Below are 19,623 nucleotides of genomic sequence, written 5' to 3'. Positions count from 1 at the left end.
GTTGGTTGAGATAATGTTCTTTTCTCTAACATGGGTGTCAGTTCTTAACATACAGAAAAATCTCTAAACAGTCACCAGGTGCAGTTTTTGCCACTGAAGGTATTTACAGGCACATGCATCAAAAGAAAAACCGCTCGCAAGCGGTCTGCCCCTTTGCTACTGGTATTTTAGCATTTGGGATGCATCATCCCAAATGCAAAAATCGCAATTTAAGTAATCTCTAAATTGTGATTACATGAATTGCGATTGCATTTAAGGAATCGCAAATCGAGATTCCTTAAATGCAATGCTTTAAAGTAAAATAAATGGTGATTTCCCTAATAGGGGGCTCAAATTACCATAAAGTTGAACTTCATGGTAATTTGCAAAAACTTTGAAAAATTCACTTTTTTGCATTTTTCAAAGTTTCATGTTGCGCACACACATGCTCTTAGGTCATGTGCATGGGTAACATACGTGCACAGATCAATTTCAGGGGATGCAACAGAGTGTTCTTTTGACACCCTTGCACCCTGAAATTGCATGCACAATTTTCGAGGACCTATTGGTACTTACAAATTGCGCATGCAATTTCCCATTCATTCCTATGGGCCTGTAGGCCCATAGGAATGAATGGGAAGCCATTCTTTATTTGTGACTCACAATTTGTGAGTCGCTAATAAGGAATGTGTAGGAATCGCTATTTTAATAGCGATTCCTACATGCATAGGCTTTTGCGAGTCCTTAATTGCGATTCCTTAATTATCGCAATTAACCACTCGCAAAATCCTACCTTGATGCATGTGCCTGTTAGCTCTGTCTTGGATCTGGGAGTGGTAATCCCCTAAGGACAAAAAGGATGATCTAGGGATAAATACAGAAAATAATGAGGCAATCAAGATGGTTTTGGCAGAAATTAGAATGGATTTTGAAAGCAAGCACAAATCCGTTATACGTTTATAAACTTAATTGAATGTATTGGATAGACATAGAGATTGTTGACATTTATTTTTTTGTAAACTTCAACTTTTCTGGACTTTATACATCAGATCACTTTATACCAGATGGACACACAATGACATGGATGGAAGATAAACAGGTGAAGGCTCTGTGGAGTCCCCTTTGGGGACTTACCTGGTGCATTTTAAAGAGGAAGCATTCAATGAAGCTGCGGAGATTGTTTGGATCCAGTGTTTCTTGATGTTCTTTAATGTACTCTTTCACAAATCTTTTTACCACCTTCGCATTACGCAAGAGCGTGTTATGAGGACCAGGCAACAGGCGCATAATTCTTGGAAAGAGATTAAAGAGCTGTAAAAAGAGGAGAGTGCTTAATAGTTTCACTAATCACTACACAATCATCTCTATTCTCTTTTTCATGGTCCTAGCTTGGGTTCATGTGCAACTCAGGAGGGCTTTGATTAACCATAGTCAACATTGTTTTCCCTCTTGACTGTGCATGCCTTGATTATATATTTCCCTTTTGAACATGATTTGTACACATTAAACAAATCAATTGAAGTTGATGGTTGAAAGTTTGCATTTGTTACAATATGACATGCAATATGGATATAAGTTTAAGGGGGATATCATGTTTACAAGGGTGCTTTAATAAGCTCACAGTGGCACTAACGACAAGAAGTACCAGTGAACAGGTATTATAGAAGAGCTACTTAATTTTTAGCTAGAATGTAACATGTGTGTATTAATGTCACTAATCAAATATCACATTTTATGTATGTCCTTTCAGCCGATCTTGCTAAAGTCTGCTTTTCATGTTCATGAAATTCATATGCACGTGAGCACGTTCAATAACACTGAGGGCACTGTGTTTGCATCATGTGATCAAGGCCAGGTTTAGCCGAAAAGGAAGACTGTTAAAACAAAATATTTGCACATATGCTTGGTGCCTGTGTCCCGATGTCCCCTGGGGAGATTGGCGCAATGGGTGTGGAATGAATATACATATATATATATATATATATACACACACACACACATATATATATATATACATATATAATATATATGTATGATGTGATCAAGACCAGGGTAACCCGGTCGAAACGCGTCATGCAGTGGAGATCCTCTGAATAATAAAGCACTCATCTCACTGAAGCTGTTTGTGGTCCGTACCTGATTTTCCATCCTTGGGGGAAAAGGAATCTGACTCAGGAGTTGCAAATATATATATATATATATATGTTCACTGTAAAAACCATAGGTTTGAGGCAGGTCATAGTTAGGAATTAACATTTAAAAATCCTTTGAAATTCACTGAAAAAAACCATAGGTGTCAGGCAGGTTATAGTTAGGAATTATCAGTTAAAAAACCTTAGAAATTCACTGAAAAAACCATAGGTTTCAGGGGTGTTATAGTTAGCTGGACATTGCACTCATACAAAACCATTGAAATTCCTCTGTTATAGTTAGTTGTACTAACTGTAACTCTTGTGCCCGCAATCCACTGGTGATGATGTCACATATTACATCATTCATAACATGGTCAATGAAATCACTGATGACATCTCAAATGACATCACTGATGACACCTATGGTTTTTTTCAGTGAATTTCGAAGGTTTTTTAAATGTTAATTCCTAACTATGACCTGCCTGAAACCTATGGTTTTTACAGTGAATTTCAAAGGTTTTTTAAATGATAATTCCTAATTATAGTGTTCATTAAGCATATCTGTTTTTTTCTATCTTTTTTAATTATCATCCCGTTCAAAACGTAGCAAAATCTGCAAATATTACCACTCTTCAATTCATTCCTTCCTCCAAGAAAATCGCTACAAACCAGAACCACAACTTACGTTAATAATAGGCAAACTAGGCATTCTCGTAGAAAAAAAGCAAAAATAACACCACTTCCCATACTTTCAACAACAAACCAAATCTACAATGCTACCTAAAAAAACAGGTGATAGTTCCATTTACCACTAACAAATTATTATCAACATTTAACTAGTGTAGGGATGTCGACTATGTACTGTGTGAATTACATCCAACTCACACCCATATCTAAAGACAAATATGTAATCGAGGTACTAATTATGCACTTCCAACACCCAACAAAATCACAACACCTAGCGCCACCATCACTACAACCACCCCTCCTCCCCCTCTACTACCTAAAGAGGCAGCGCAAAACAGGACAACGGACCTTCCCAAAATAATATATCCCCTCAACAGCACACTAGCTCAATGTTCAGAGATGTGGCAATCAACTATGTATAAGGGAAGGAACTCGCACATCAACAATAATGTACACAATGCTAACACTACCGGTGATATGCTATACACAACTCACTATACAAACCAAAAACATTTCCGCATGTAGATATACTATTGATACTTGTAGTATACTGCACAGTGGACGCAACCATATTATCTCAGACTCTGGGGAATATCTCAGTCATGTAGCTGTGTTGTCTCCCCCCCTTGAAGCAGAAGCGGAGCGGGCTCTTCCAACGTATGTAACTCCAGCTTAACAGTATAAATGATTAGCCTACGCCTTGGGCATGTTTCACTTCTGCAAAGAGAAAATACTCTGCCACAGAGAAGATCCTCACTCTGCCACGTGGCTGCCGCCATGACCACGTGCCTTCTTTAATACAGGCCCATTGCGAACTCAGCGCCACAGCACCGCAGACTAATGGCTGTATCGACTACTGCCTTCGATATACACTGCGGACAGCAGGGTTCACAACTTGAATTAAGCTTTGGATCTACACTACGGACAGCATGAAGTTGGCCTTGATTTATGTAAGGCAGAGACAATTGTACTATATGTCCTCAGACTTTGTTAAAAAAAATGACAAAAATTCTTCGGCGATATCTGTACTGACTACTGCCTTTGATCTACAGTGCGAACAGTAGGGTTCACAACTAGAATTCAGGTTTGGGTCTACACTACAGATAGCATGAAATTCAGCCTTGATTTATTTAAGACAGAGACAATTGCACTCTAAGTCCTCAGATTTTGTTAAAGAATGCAACAAAAAACATTCCTCAGTGTCTGTACTGACTACTGCCTTTGATCTACACTGTGGTCAGCAGAGTTTACAACTTGATACCAGTTTCGCATCAGCACTATAGACAACATTGAATTCAGTCTCAATTTATTTAAGGCAGAGACAAATGAACTCTGTCCTCAGATTTTGTTAAAGTATGTGACAAAAAGCATTCCTCGATGTTTGTGTCGACTACTGCCTTCGATCTACACTGCGGATAGCAGGGTTCACAACTTGAATTCAGCTTTGCATCTACATTACGGACAGTATTGAATTCAGCCTTGATTTATTTAATGCAGAGGCAATTGTACTGTATGTGTTCAGATTTTGTTCAAATAAGTGACAAAAATCATTCTTTGATATCTGTGCTGACTTCTGCCTTCGATCTACAGTGCGGACAGCAGGGTTCACAACTTGAATTCAGCTTTGGATCTACACTGTGGAAAGCATGAATTTCAGCCTTGATTTATTTAACAAGGAAACACCAAAAGGGTTTGGCTAGAGCGCAGTAAGGCTGCGCCGCATATCAATCTCAACAAAACAAGATGCCAGTACTGCGAATATGAGTTCACATGTTTTCTATGCACAATGAAAAACAATTGTCGCATAAACACAAATCACAATGTGTCTGTATTAATCTTTTTATTTCTTTTTATGAATTCAAAAGTTGATTTTTATCGTTTTCAAAAAGGTTTACAAATTTGAACAAAAAGAGAGGGGGAGGGAAAAATATTTAAAAAAAGATTTTGAAAAAGTGCAAAGTGCAAAGTGAAAGCTACAAACAATAGGACAAATAGGATGGGTATCACTCATACTGACTCACTATGCATCCATCATTTGTTCTGTGAAACTCTCATGCAAAAATTCCAACTCTCAAGGGTAGACAAACAAAATTTGGGAAAAAAGAAGTGGAAAGTGGAGGGGGATATTTTAGGGGGAGTAAAAGAGAAATTGAATAGCCTCACCAAGGTTCAACAGAACCCGTTACTCACATTGGTGAGGTACTAATATTTATTTTATCATTATCTCACATGACAATTAATTTAGTTATAGATCAGGCAATCAAACCTATTTACGATCTGAATATTTCACAATCACATTTATCACAAAGATTGGCCTAATCCCTTCGAGGTCCTGAGGATAATCCCCAAAACTAAGGGGTTTCAAAACGCGTCGACCTTCTTTTGTACATTAGGCCAATCTTTGTGATAAATGTGATTGTGAAATATTCAGATCGTAAATAGGTTTCATGGCCTGAGGGCAGCGGGGTTCACAACTTGAATTCAGCTTTGGATCTACACTATGGACAGCATTGAATTTAGCCTTGATTTATTTAAGGCAGCGACAATTGTACTCTATGTTCTCAGATTTTGTTAAAGGATGCGACAAAAAACATTCCTCAATGTCTGTGCTGACTAATGCCTTCGATCTACATTGTGAGGGCTCACGATTCAGGTGGAATGGTGATTGCACATGACACATTCCTTTAGGCAAGAGACATTGTACCAGTGCAAACCGCCCGAACCACGATTCATCGCAGGGTGCGCACACGCTGAGTTCTTCAGGTACCACTAACTCACTGCATCACAAGTCATCTCCCCGTGGCCTTATTAAGGCAGAATTCACTAGGCAAAAAACATTGCTCCCAGTGCGGCCTGCCCGGACCACGCATCATTGCAGGCTATGTACACACTCAGTACCAAAGGTACTACTAACTCAGTGCACCATTATTCATTGCCACATGGCCGTATTCAGGCAAAATTCAACAGACAAAAGACTTGGTCCGAATGCGGCCCCCCTGCACCACGCAATATCGCAGGGGACGTACAAGCTCAGCGCCAAAGATACTACTAACTCAGTGCACCAGAAATCATCGCAAAGAAGAGTGAACAGTTTTATTTCAGCAATGAGGCATACTTTCACTTTTAAATGGAATTCATGCAGAATTCAATCGCCAAAAGACATTACTCCAATTACTGTGCCTCCCCCTGACCACGCATCATTGCAGGGTACGTACACGCTAAGCGCCAAAGGTACTACTAACTCAGTGCACCAAAGATCATCGCCACGTGGCCTTACTAAGGCAGATGTCACAAGACAAAAAACATTACTATCAGCACTGCCTGCCCAGACCACGCGTCATCGCAGGCTCCACAGAACCTTGTTGTTTAAGGTGCCACTAACTCAGTGCACCACTTATCATCGCTGGCTGCACACACGCTAAATTACCAATACTGTGCAGCACTACTCAACCCCACGTGGCCGTGGACTCTTGCTAACCGCTGCCTCCTGCCTACACTGTGGTCATCAGAGCTCACAATTAAATAGACTGTTGATTCATTATTTGCAGAGTACAAAACCAAACTAAGTATAACATCTATCAAATCTATACAATATCCCTTTAGTATGCTTCCTTCAAAAACTTATTTGATATCAGTTATAGATTTAGTTGAATAATAACATTCACGCTGCAAGTGCAAAGGCACACTTAATGGCAGTCTACACTGCGGACAGCACAGGTCACAATTTGAACTATAATGTCCCTGAAACATACATATTTCGACAATGTGTTCCATACATGTTTCATCTTTTATTTCAATCGTGATTACAGATGATGCAGTCCAGCCTAAGATCTACACTGCGGATAGCAGGGTTTACAACTTGAATTCAGCTTTGCATCTACACTACAGACAGTAGGGAATTAAGCCTTGATTTACCTAATGCAGAGACAATTATACTGTATGTATTCAAATTTGTTAAAATAAGTGAAAAAAAGAATTCTTCTATAACTGTGATGACTACTGCCTTCGATGTACACTGCGGACAGTAGGGTTCACAACTCGAATTCAGATTTGGATCTACACTACAGACAGAGTTGAATTCAGCCTCCATTTATTTAGGGAAGAAACAAAAAAATACTGCTGTGGCACTGCTAGTATGCGAAGCACCTTCAATCCCTGCATTCTGTGAACTCTGCTCACAAAGAATGTAGAAGACTCCACCACCGACAATACCAAGTACCTCTGGGGCATCACCTTCACCATCACCACCAGACATATGTCCCCATTTTGAGAAAGTTAGAATGCACTGCGTGAAGTGCAATCGTTCAATTTGTTATGGGGAGCAATTAGTAGACCTAGTTTGCAGAGCAATTGATAACCATCGATGGTAGTTTTTTTCCCCTCAAAGTTCATGCAGTCCAGTATGCAACAGTCAAAGCTTTGAGTGCAGCCCGTTCAGACCACGCATCATCCCAGGGTGAGCACACGCTAAACACCAGACGAACCATTAACTCAGTACACCATAAATCATCACCACGTGGCTTTATTAAGGCAACATTCAGTAGTCAAAAGACATTCTTACCAGTGCGGTCTGCCTGAACCATGCATCATCGCAGGCTCCACACAAACCGCCCCTACCTCAGTGCACCACAACTCATGAACCCTTTACGATAGAATTTTCTGTGTATTATTTCACATATAGTGCTCCTACCTTTGTACAGCAGGTCATAAACCATTTACGATTGAATATCTGTGTATGATATCATGATTACTATTCTACTTGTTACCAACAACAACGTAATAAAATGGAGTCGAGCACACATGCCCGTACCCACTTCAACTATCTATCTGTGTCTGTGTATTTATTATGTTTGTAAAATGCTGCTCCTGTGCCCTACCACATTATATTGTGCTGTAAATAGCGTATGCAACCATCTTACCTCTGCCAGTAACAAAAACTTTGGTTATATAACTTTCTCTCACTCTTTCTACAAATACAAATGTACAAACTGGATCATTACAATACTGCAAACAAAGTATATAGTAAATTTATAAGTGTGTGCTGTTGCTCAAATTTTATTAAATTCTTTTTTTAGCATATTTATATAGTGCGAAGTCGACCCAAAACTACATCAGCAATTCACATGAGCACTCTATTTACAGTAGATTTTCAGGCACGAGTAGATTACGTAATTTCTCTACAATAACAGGATGTGGAGGCGACTCTGAGCCTCGAACACTGATTTCCAGCATCAAGTTCGACTGTATCGCTGAATGACCACATACGTATATATATCAGCTGCCCTTCATGTGCCAAAAACTGCAACCTAAAGCTTTCATAGCCCTGTATTACTACAGCTACAACACTCCACTGAATGTACAACAAACATTCATATTCGCAGAAATGCGTCATGTCCACCATCTTTTATGTGTCCAACTATGGATGAATGTAGAATCAGTGATTCCCCGTACCTTCCATGTTGGCTATGTAGTAGGACTTTACAGACATAATGACACATTTACTTGTAAGACTCGGGTGACAGCAGCACTACAACACAGACACCCAAATCAATTGATTTGTCATATAGCTCACGACGGAACCACGCCCATACCTCCGGAGTCATTAGTCACAGCCTCGTTCAGCACTGCCATACGTCAGTCCAGCCCACTCCGCTTACGCTTCCAGGAAAACACAGCAACGCTACATGGCCCAGATTTCCATTGTAGTGATTTCTTAGTTCCAGGTCTAGTTGTCAGAACGGCACACACACACTCCCTCAAGGCTGGTATGCACCCACACCACACCCATCCAGCACATGCGTCACAACACATGTGACCCTACCAATAAAAAAGACAGGGCACACATGCTCTACGCCATTTTAGAGGCGCTTCCATCACAAGCGCTGTGATGGCCCGTCCTGGTGGTTCGGATACAGCATGTAGGCCCGAACTACCGAACAGGAGGCCCACCACCACGTGCGTGGCCTCTTTGGTCACTGAGTTAGTGGTACAGCAAGGACTGAGCGGGTGAGGAACGTGCAATGAAGATGGGTGCATGAGTATGTCCTTTGTCATAGTGATATCAAGACTCAGCACCAAATGTGAGACTTCTTGGTGGCAGAGCAGGACTGCATGATGTAGAACGTACACTGTCCACGAAAAGGTGAGCAGTGAGGCCTGGGTGTGCAGCGGAGGGAGTAGATGGGGTGCAGCAGACTGGATACAAAAAGGCAACACAGCGATTTAGGCGTGCGCAGTCCTATATACCGTATTTTATTGCATTTGTATTTTTTCTTTCTATAGCAGGAAAGTTTTTATAGTCGGTCAAAAGTCTGTCGCGCGTGATGATTGAAACCACATGTATCACTGCGCACCACTTGTTTTCTATAACCGGATGGAAAACATTACTACTCTACTAATTCTTCATAAATTGAAGCCTATTAAACAAGTTGGAACTGTACAAATAGTTGTATTTTTAATGAAGGAGGGAAGGTGTGTGAAAGGGCGATGTTATTCTACTCCACATTAAGATAGTAACAATTACCAATCATAATATCTTTCTTTTTCTATCTTTTAGATGTAGAGCTTCAGGGTGTGTCCCGGAACGTGGTGGAAGACACACTGGTGACAGAAAGGTGAGCTGTGAATATTCTTTTCAGTTACTCTCTCACTTCCCATCTCCTTTGATAAACAAATGACGCACAATCTTTTTTTTTTTTAAAGGTTTTTATTGAAGAAGACAAGAGAATTTACATAAATCGGGTGTCGTACACAGAATACAATATAACGATAGGTGAGCACGTATACCAATGCATAGAAATCAATTAACAAAAGTATGTAGCTGTAGCAACGATATATAAATTAAAGAGAAGAAACGATCAGGAATCTGACAAAACAACAGCCTGCAAGGTTAGCCCACCCATGATTCAGGATAATGAAGACCAGATTAGACACCCGACTAAGTAAGAAAATCGATACAGGATAAGCGACCCATCTCTTGTGAAAGAAGAAAGGAAAGAGAAAAAAAGGCCATAGAACTAAACAAAGGTAAAATAACAACCCCCCCCCATTCCCCCCCACCCTACACCTCTGCAATGGCTACGGCCCATCCCCACTAGCAGTGTGCCTGTCGCCCCGGAACTAGAACTAAAAGTAGGAAAAAAGAGTGGAGGAGGGAATATCGAACAGGCCCCCGGTCTCCCTTACCCCCCGCCAGCAGCAACCCACCCCACACATCTCCAGAATAATAGAATGCAACAAGAAAATACAACGGGGGAAGCTTGTAAGAACCACCCCACCCCGCGCCATTCTGAGGTACAAATCCCGTGTCAAATGAAGTCATTTTTCAAACCCATCCAGCAAAAGTAAAAGTCAACCCTGGCCGCTACGATTCTTCATGCGAGCCCTGTCCGCTCGATCCGCCATCTCAATAGGAGAATCCAAATATAGAAAAAGTTCAAAGTCAGTACGGAAGGATTGAGACCAGGATAGCGGTACACAAAGTCCAAAAGTCAGAGCGAGTTTGAACCATCTGGAAGAAAAAGGGCAAGGTGTCAATCCGACAGTCACTGGAGAACTCACTCCGAAATATAAGATTGTCCATATCCATCCTGGGCGGTATCGGCGTTGGGCAGGATGCACCTTTGATAGTCTTGGGCTCGCATGCTGTCGTTCGGGAGTCGAAGAAGAATACAAAGTCTGACTTCAACGCGGGGTCCTCAGTAACAGCCGAAGCTTGCCCCACGGGTAAAGCAGCTTGTTCCAGAGCCAACAAAGGGTCAGGGTCCGGTCTCCGGCAGATGATATCAACCGTTACGACCATCCTCTGGACGATGGCGGTGACTTGTGAATGGAGCTCCCCAATGGCGGCCATTAGAGTATGCAGCAACGGTATACATTCCACCCGCTCCATCGCCCCTCACAAAGCGACCGAGCAGGTCTCTGAACCCCGGAGTTCGACTACTCCGGGGCACAAGGCACAGGCAAAGCCGATGACAACTGTGGCCACTCTCAAAAGCGCAATCTCAACACCGTCGCCGCCAGCGAGGAACCAAGCCCATCGACCCCGGGAGCTCAACAGGGCCTCCGGGCAGCGGATCCCCGACCACAGCAAACGATGCGTCACACTGCCATGGCTGCGAGATAAAACTGCCACGATCCACCATCCAAAACGGACAAGAAACACTCCACTTCGGGAGATTGGACGCAACCCACGCCCCGTGGCCGATGTTATTCAACTCCAACCCGGCTGGGTTAGAAATCGAGGCCTCGGCTTCAACTCTGGGTTAGGCCGAGAAAAGAACACAGCGTATCTTCGTTATTCAAGCAGCTAGAAATTTCGGGATTGCACCGTTAGAATCAGGAGCACTTCAACTGCACGGGAGTCCGGTGAGAAATCAGGATAATAGTCAGGATTTGTGAGCAACTGGCGGAGGTCGGCGGAGATGGGAGCTTATGTGGCCATCTTGGTTGCTAGCGTAGCTCCTCCTCCAATGACGCACAATCTTATCTTCCTTTTTATCTAACAGGTTGTGTTTCACAAATTGGCATTTCACCCCCACAGCACCTCCAAAGCTCAACGTTTGAGGATTCTGCGATGATGCGTGGCCATCGTAACAACGCATAAGAAGGCTGCTTCAACCCGTGGTGGACCCTCTCTAAATCATGCCAATGGCACAAGGTGAGCAAAGAAGCTTGTTTTTGAAGCAACAAGAAGACACCTGTGTGCGGAGAGAGTGGATAGTGTGCAGCAACTTGACTGCGTATGAATGTACAATTACCTCCGGGCAGTGGGAATGGATGGGTTGCAACAGTCTGGGTGCGCAAGAAAGGGCACTCACAACCAGACACTTGGAGTCAATGGGGTGCAGCAGTCTGGGTACGCAGTAATGAGAACTCACCGCTATGCAGTGGGAGTGCATGGGTATAATACTCTGGGAGAAAAAGAGTGCACAGACACCTCCTTGCAGTGGAAGTTGATGTAATATAGTATCCTGAGTGTCTATGCTATTACTAACTCTATTTATCTTTCAGATCACTAAACTTGAGGGTACACTATGAACTGGCACGTGCTTGGACACACACCGGAGGCAAAAAGGTGAGCTACAAAGATTTTCTCCAATATCAACACTACCTCTCCTGCTCCATCTATTACTTTCTCTGTCTCACACTTTGAATGTCATTTTTTCTCTCTGTCTCTCTCTACCACTCTCTCACATTGTTTCTCTTTCTCTTTTCAAGTTATGGACGCTGCTGTCCACTCTGCACATAAATAAATCAAGGCTGAATTTAATACAGTCTGCAGTATAGAACCAAAGTAGACTTCAAGTTGTGAGTTTTGCTGAAAACAGTGTTACCATAAGGTAAGCAGAGCGGCCTAGATACACAATTCCTCCAATTAAACGCGCTGCAAATAAACAATATTGTCCTGCATAGTGACGTGATCTCTCACCTAATTCTGTCTCATTTCCTAATCATTTTAAAGACCTGCTGGACCATACTGTAGATCTGACCCAGCAGGCACTTCCATACAGACACCTCTTCAGCGCGGGCCTATGAGAGGGGTGGGATGTATCAGGCACACTGCACACGTGCGAATAAGCAATATTGCCAAGTGTTATATTAATTTGTGATCTTTGACCTCATTCAGTCACATCTCTTTCTCATTTTAAATACCATATATACCATAAGATAGGCATAAGCCTACAGGCAGCGCTGCCCTACAGACTACTATTGAGGGGGATTCTGTGGGAGGGGTAGGGTGCACTACCCTGAGTGTGCATGTGAGAAAAAATGATCTTGCCTTTCGTAAAGATGTAATCTCTCACCTCATTCAATCACATCGATCTAATTTTAAAGACATATTTTATTTTTTGTTTTGCAGGTTACCTTCGCTCCTACCATTGTAGTCCATCTCACATTTTGTTCATTATACTGTCATGTTAAAGTTATGTTTCTATTTATATATATTTGTTTTAATAAAAGTTAATAAAAAAAAACGAGTGTATAAGTCTTCTTTTTCTGACAACATTTCACTATTATTCGCTCTACGCAAAACTCAGCGAAATGATAAAAAATCTCCGCGAGTACGCAAAAGTTCCGCGAACACACGGAATTGCTTGTTCTACCCGTTCGTGATGCTTTTTTCCTGTTCGCGAATGCTGTGTGTGTGCTCAGGGAGAAATATCTTGCGTACATGCATTTTGAAAGCGCGAACAAGCAAAAAATTCCGCGAAGCCCAGAATTTTGGGCAATTCCGCGTCCTCCGTGGAACGCGAAATTACCCAAATTCTGCATGCGGAACGGAATTTAGCGCCCAAGGCTATATTATATAGTGTGATAATCATATGCTTAGAGAAGATTTAAAAATCAAAAGTAGAAAACTAGAAGTATAATACTGAGGCTAACTCTTTACCAGAGTCTGTAGCTCGATTAACAGTTCCTATGGAAAATTTAAAAAAGTCCAGCACACTTGCTGTTTGGATAAGCAACATTGTGTGGTGAACTTGTGACCTGTGTGCTCAGTTAAGTGTTCCATGAACTGTTACTATGGTAACAGGCAGTAAGCAGTTTAGGGGTAGGGTTGAAAGGTACTGGCTGTACAGAAGCCGTTATATTTACCCAGGATCCTCTACATGACAGAGGGGAAAGCAAACTGAGACGACAGAACATTATGTGCATTACGAGCAAAAGAAGTACACAACTCTTCGAATTAACCTCAAGAGAGGGCTCGAGGAATAGCCACTGACGTTACAAAACCCCATGTACAATTTGCCTACTCTGTACTCATCATTGGGCAATTCTTTATCGATCACAATCAGACACTGTTGCATCACGATTCACAATGTGCACTTCACTAAATACTTTGTGCCTATTTAAATGGGAGACGGTATTGTCGACATTCCAAAACTTAGGGGCATATTTACAAGGACGGCGTTAAAATTATCGCCGCTTTAACGGCAGCAAACTACAGCTAAAACAGCGATAATGGACTTCAAAATCCTTTCTTGTCTTACCGGAAGATTTTTTCAACGCTGCTGTTTGCTATGGCGGGGTGAGAGCCGAGGCTCCCGCCCTGCCATAGCAAACTTGGTTTGCATTTGAAAGAGAGAACACGAAAACATACTCTCTCTTTTAAAATCAAAGCAAAATGCTTTTCACCACGGGGAGCTGCATATTAGCAGGTCCCCGTGTGGAAAAGTAATGGTGGCTTCCGAAGGGCGCAGGGAGCTGACTGGCACTGTAGGGACATTGGGCCTCCACCAGAGTCCCCAACGTTGAATATACGCCCATGGGATGGGATCTAGAGGAAGAATAAAAATTTAAGTATGGGTGGAAAATTAGTTCTGCTCGCGGAATTTGCGAATTTATGGCAATTTCGCGATCCGCGAATCAAGCGAAATTGCTCAAAAATCCGCAATTCGCGAGATGGCAGATTCTTTTTTCCTGTTCGTGCTTCAAAAATACAATCTCGCGCGAGCGGCATAGACTCACCATGATTCTAGGTTCGCTGATGAGTTTTCCTCCCTGTTCGCGTGTGCTGCGAGATTTTGGTAGCTGCCCGAGCGACGCCGTGATCGTGAACATGTCATTGCGACCTGAAACAGGAAATTGCGAACGCGAACACATCATTGCGACCCGAAACAGGAAATAGGCATCGCCAGCAGGCTGGTTAATTGGAAACAACATGTTCACGACCGTTGCGACTGCATGCGCAAGTTCTCGTTCCCGAACTGGTAAAAAAATCTCGCGAACTTGCAAAATAAAAAAATTCGCAAGCTCGCCTAATTTGGTGGATTTTTGCGAATCGCGATTACGAATTCGCAAATTACGCCCATGCTTATAAAAATTTGTAGTAGGTGATATTTTTTTTTACCGTAAAATTAGGAGTCTGTAATGTGCATATTTACAAGGACAGAGTCAAAATGTTGTGGTGTAAACCTCGGCTTCTATTGGAATTCTCAAGAATTCTCAAAAGCCTATATTTAAGCCCACTATGGCCGCTTTAACAGCACTTTCCTAATGCTAAAGCGACAATATTTTAACGCTGTCCTTGTAAATATGCCCCCAATATCGTGAGAAATACAGCAATAATTCATGTTTGCAAGTGAAAAGCTTGTTAATATAAGACTGTGGACTTAACATATCAATTCACCTCACATATTAAACATTCTTAAGTCTAATTCAGAACACATGTTAGGATACGACATAAACCGCAATTACCAAGAGTTTTGCTATCAGTCCTCAAATCCAGGACCGCCTTGTAAATACAACACTGTTGTCATACCTCCCTCTTCCATGTTATATTGTCATAGGAATACCTACTTTGCCACTGGGAACGCCTACATTGCAGCCCATTGGAGATACGAGGCGAGCCGTTAGCAAACCGGCTGCTAACATGCGTTAATGCATCTTAGCGTCACCCAGTAAATAGGGCGATATAATTTTCACCGCATTTTTGGCTTTTTAAAACAAATTACAGCGAAATGGCACTTGTTAATATGCCCTCAAGTTTGCTATGACAGAGCGGGAACCTCGACTCCGCCCTGCCATAGCAAACATCAGGAGCTGCTCCTGGGGGGTGGTGTTCCCCAAGGCTTTCGACTGCTCCAGAATGAAGACCACGCAGCCCCCCTCCCAAAATATAAAAAGACACAGAGGGTGGTAATCCCCGGGGCTACAACAGACCTTTGAGCTCCCTCACCCATTTATTTTGAAGCACCAAGGAATGGCGGTCCCCGGGCTACAGGGCCCCTCTGAACCCCCATCAAATGTAATATTTTAGACCCCGGGACTTGGCCCTCCCAGGTAGCTAATTTTTAAACAAGCACAGGAGCCCACGCTTCGTTTTTATTTTTTTACGGCGGATCGATGCACCCAGCGCACATTTCCCGGTTTAAAAACAAAAGATATATATATTTTTGGGGAGCCCTAGGGGTCCTTGTGGGACCCCCTATGCAGGTCTAGAGGGTGAAAATATTTCTTACCTGCCACCTTTATACGTTTTGAACACTTGTTCCACTAATTTCTAGATCCTCGCTTTTACCGAGGCACAAAATGGCTGCCAACACTTCCTAGTTTCGAATGTTGACAACCACTTGACAGCCAAGTAGCATTCAGCGCGTGATCGGGACGGTGCGCTTAGAGTGTGCGTAGGATGCGCGGATCCACCGAGGCCATGGATATATATGTACTTTTAATTGTAATTTTCTCAGGAACTACAGAACGGATTTACACCATTTATGCAAAAGGCACAAGTCTGAACCAAGGACTACCTCTTTGCCAAATTTGGTGTAATTCCGTTCAGCAGTTCGGGCTGTAGCTGCGGCTCCCGCCCTGTCATAGCAAACTTGGTTTGGATCTTGAAAGAGAGAGCAGGAAACTTGCTCTCTCTTTCAAAATGCAAATCAGATTGCTTTTCCACATGGGGAGCTGCATGTTAGCAGCTACCCATGTGGAAAAGCAATGCCGGCTCCCGAAGGAGGCGGGGAGCCGGTGGGACCTTGGGGGCAATGGGGCTCTCCCCATGGTCCCCAACGCTGTATATAGACGCCAGGGGATGGGGTTCCCAGGGAGATTAGAAATTAGAGGTAGGTTCAAAAATAAATGTTACTGTAAAATTTGGAGTCGTGCACCCAGCGCGGTGCTCAGCGCGGACCCTCGGTGTGAACGCGTTTGGTGTGCGACTCCCAGAGCGGCTGCCTGGTGTGAACGTGTTAGGGGCGCGACTCTAAATGCGCTGGGTGCGTGACTCCAAGCAAAAAAAATATGTAATATTCTTTAAATATACATGAAGCTTATGTGTTTAGATCTTGGATGGCTCTAAAAAGAGCCCTTGTGTTTATTGGGAGATTTTGGTACCTATAAGTAAGTACCTATGAAGAGTCTAAAGTTGTCGAGGAAGACTCTGTTACCGTCATCTGTAAAATGTACACCATCTCTCCTATAGATGCCATCCATATTAAAACGGAGATTGTTGTTGTAAATGGACCCCATTCTATAATCTCGGAGATAAGCAGAAACAGCTTTATTGACATGTTTCCTAGCTTTCTCAATCTGTGGACAAAAATGATTGGTCCAATTCCATGTCTGTCTTTGGCATATGTTAGAATAGACAAAGGCAGTTTGAGGGAAAAGTGACATCAATTCTCCAAAGGTGTTCTTCATAAGCATTTCCAGACCTACCCCAGTCAAAGTGCCTAGGTCATTGCCACCACAGTGCACAATTATGAGGTCAGGGTGTTGGAGATGCAAAAAGGACTTAACCAATGGCATCAATTGGTACCACTTTAATCCTCTCTGTCCAATCCATTTAATGTCTACATTTGGCAAAGCTAGGTCTTTGTCAATACCTCTGTTTTCTGCATACCTTTGGCTCCAGAAAATATAGCTGTGTCCCACAATCCACACGCTAAGCATCTTGAAGGGGGTCTGGATGCACTCAGAAGGTGTCTGTATGTGAAATGCCAGTTTGACAACTAAGACTTTTCTAAAATGGTGGATAAGATGCAGTTTTGAAAAAAGAAGAGAAATGATTGGCTGTTTGAGAACTTTATAGACTGAAAAGTAGGGTGCATGTTTTTGTGTTTTAAAAGCATGTTTCTTATTGATTAGTAAAAACTGTTTAGGAACATTAGATAGGATAAGCTGATATTTTGAAAAGTCAAGCACACTTGCTGTTTGGATTTGCATTGTGTGCTGAACTTGTGACCTGTGTGTTCAGTTGAGTGTTCCATGAACTGTTACTATGGTAACAAGCATTACGCAGAATGGGGGTAGGGTTGAAAGTTATGTCCATTGGAAAGGGTTGGGATGTGTAACCAATAGAAATGTGTGTTAGCTTTTGAATTAATGTGGAATGCAATGTGATTTGATATTTACATGTATATGTGTGCAGAATGAGAGGGAAAGTTTGCCATTTTTTGGTTTTGCTAAGAGCAGTGCACTTCAGACATTCTGTATAAGAAAATCTAGTGTGTGATTGAGATACTTCTTAATCTACAATTCAATTTGAAAGTTGATTTATTAATTTGTGAAGGGTTGTCTGTGGTGCCTTTGTTTTATATAAGACTACTGTGTTTCTCCAGCTAAAGTCCAGGGAATAGTTTTGCTTGTCTAGAATCACACTGTCAATATGTGTGCATTTGGGAAACCATTGTGAGAGAAGTATTTGATTTATTCATGTCTTTTGTGACACATAACTTCTTAAAAACCTATTCTGTTCTCAAGTTTTAGTAGACTTAGAAGCCAGTCATTGCTTATGCATTTGCAGAATGAGTCAGGCTTTCACACTTTATTGCAGTAGTGAAATATGTAGAATGTGTGCAGTCATCTTCTCCCTTCCAGACTAGTGAATCTGTTTTGCTCAAGTCCAAGAAATAGTGGGCCTCATTTATGAAAAGTGACACATCGCTGCGTGAAAACAGCGATGCGTCACTTTTCACTGCGCACTCCTTGCGACACCAATGATGCGTCATATTTAATGTATGACGCATCATGTCGCAAGGAGTTACAGATACGTCAGTATTTCTGACGTATCTGTAAGCGCAAAAGTGACGCATTGCTGGAGTGTGTCACAAAAGTGACGCAACTCCAGCAATGCGCCCTTTCACATGGGGCAAGCCCCATGTGAAAGGGCCTGCATCAGTCTTACGCCTGCGGTGAGGCAGGCGCAGGATTTAGACGCAACAACGTCCTAAAAGTGACGCAGTGAAATCTCATAGATTTCACTGCGTCACTATTACGAGGCTTTTTGCGGGGGAACGCCCCCTCTGCATACATTATACCTGACGCAGGTATAATGTGGCCCAGGGGTTTAAAAAGTGACGCATCTACCTAGATGCGTCACTTTTTAAATATGGCGCAACAAGGCGCATTTTTTACACCGTTGGTGCATCACAAAAAGTGACTCACGGGCGGCGCAAAACTGACGCAAGGCCTCATAAATGAGGCCCACTGTTGCTTGTCTAGAATCACACTGTGAGTCTGTGTGCATTTGGGTTATCATTGTGATAGAAGCTTTTGATTACTTCATGTATTTGCGGACACATAACTGCTTAAAAACTATCCTGTTGTCAAGTTTTAGTAGTATTAGAAGCCAGTCATTGCTTATGCATTCGCAGAATGAGTCAAGTATTCACACTAGAGTGCAGTAGTGAAATAGTTAGAATGTGTGCAGTCACTTTACCTCTTCCAGATAAGTGAGTTTGTTTTGTTAAAGTCCAAGGAATAGTGTTGCTTTTAAAAAATTTTTTTTTATTTATGATGTTTTTCAAAAACATACAAGAATATATAACCATACAATTTTACATCCACAAAACCAGATGCAATAGACGATGATATTACTTTTCAATATTCTCCGTAAGTGCATCGCAATAGCATGTCCGAACCATATTGCTCCTAGGGGGCAAAAGTATATCGGTTAGTACAGTGCATCAACTGGTAGAGATGATGTTACAGGAGAAAAGGAACATAACAACCCAATATATAAGTGTCCTTCATACAAGTTCATTGTTGGTTAACAATAGGGCATGCATATATACCAAATGTCCATTTATCCAGTTATCGGGAATCTACTCCCAGTAGTCATGAACCATTCTCAACAGAGAATTCGGAAGCCCCTTCCTCCCATGAGCGAGGAATGTATGAAGTGGCCCCCATATATCCCTTGTTCCAGAGGCCACCGGCTGTGTTTCCGCATATACAGCTGTTGGTTCCTGGCAATATATGACATCACGTATCCATTCCTTAAATTTTGGGGCTCGTCCCCTACCCCAATGACAAGCAACCCTGCGTTTGGCCAGAAGAAGAACAATATCAAGAAACTTCCTATGCTGCTTGGGCATTT

At 42.3% G+C, this 19,623-nt stretch overlaps 1 protein-coding gene across 1 annotated transcript in view; it reads right to left on the bottom strand.

Moving 5' to 3' along the window:
* Window positions 1-19,623, bottom strand: part of LOC144781704 (cytochrome P450 2C5-like) — an 852,328-nt gene that overhangs the window by 298,424 nt on the left and 534,281 nt on the right. Inside the window, exon 5 of the mRNA XM_078660680.1 lies at window positions 1,114-1,290. Coding sequence (XP_078516806.1) covers window positions 1,114-1,290 — 177 coding nt within the window. The remainder of the gene's footprint in view (window positions 1-1,113; window positions 1,291-19,623) is intronic.

The sequence above is a fragment of the Lissotriton helveticus genome, chromosome 9 (genome assembly GCF_964261635.1).
Source record: "Lissotriton helveticus chromosome 9, aLisHel1.1, whole genome shotgun sequence".
Lineage (NCBI taxonomy): Eukaryota > Metazoa > Chordata > Amphibia > Caudata > Salamandridae > Lissotriton > Lissotriton helveticus.
Note: the sequence above shows the minus strand (reverse complement) of the source record. Positions and strands in the feature narration are given on the sequence as shown.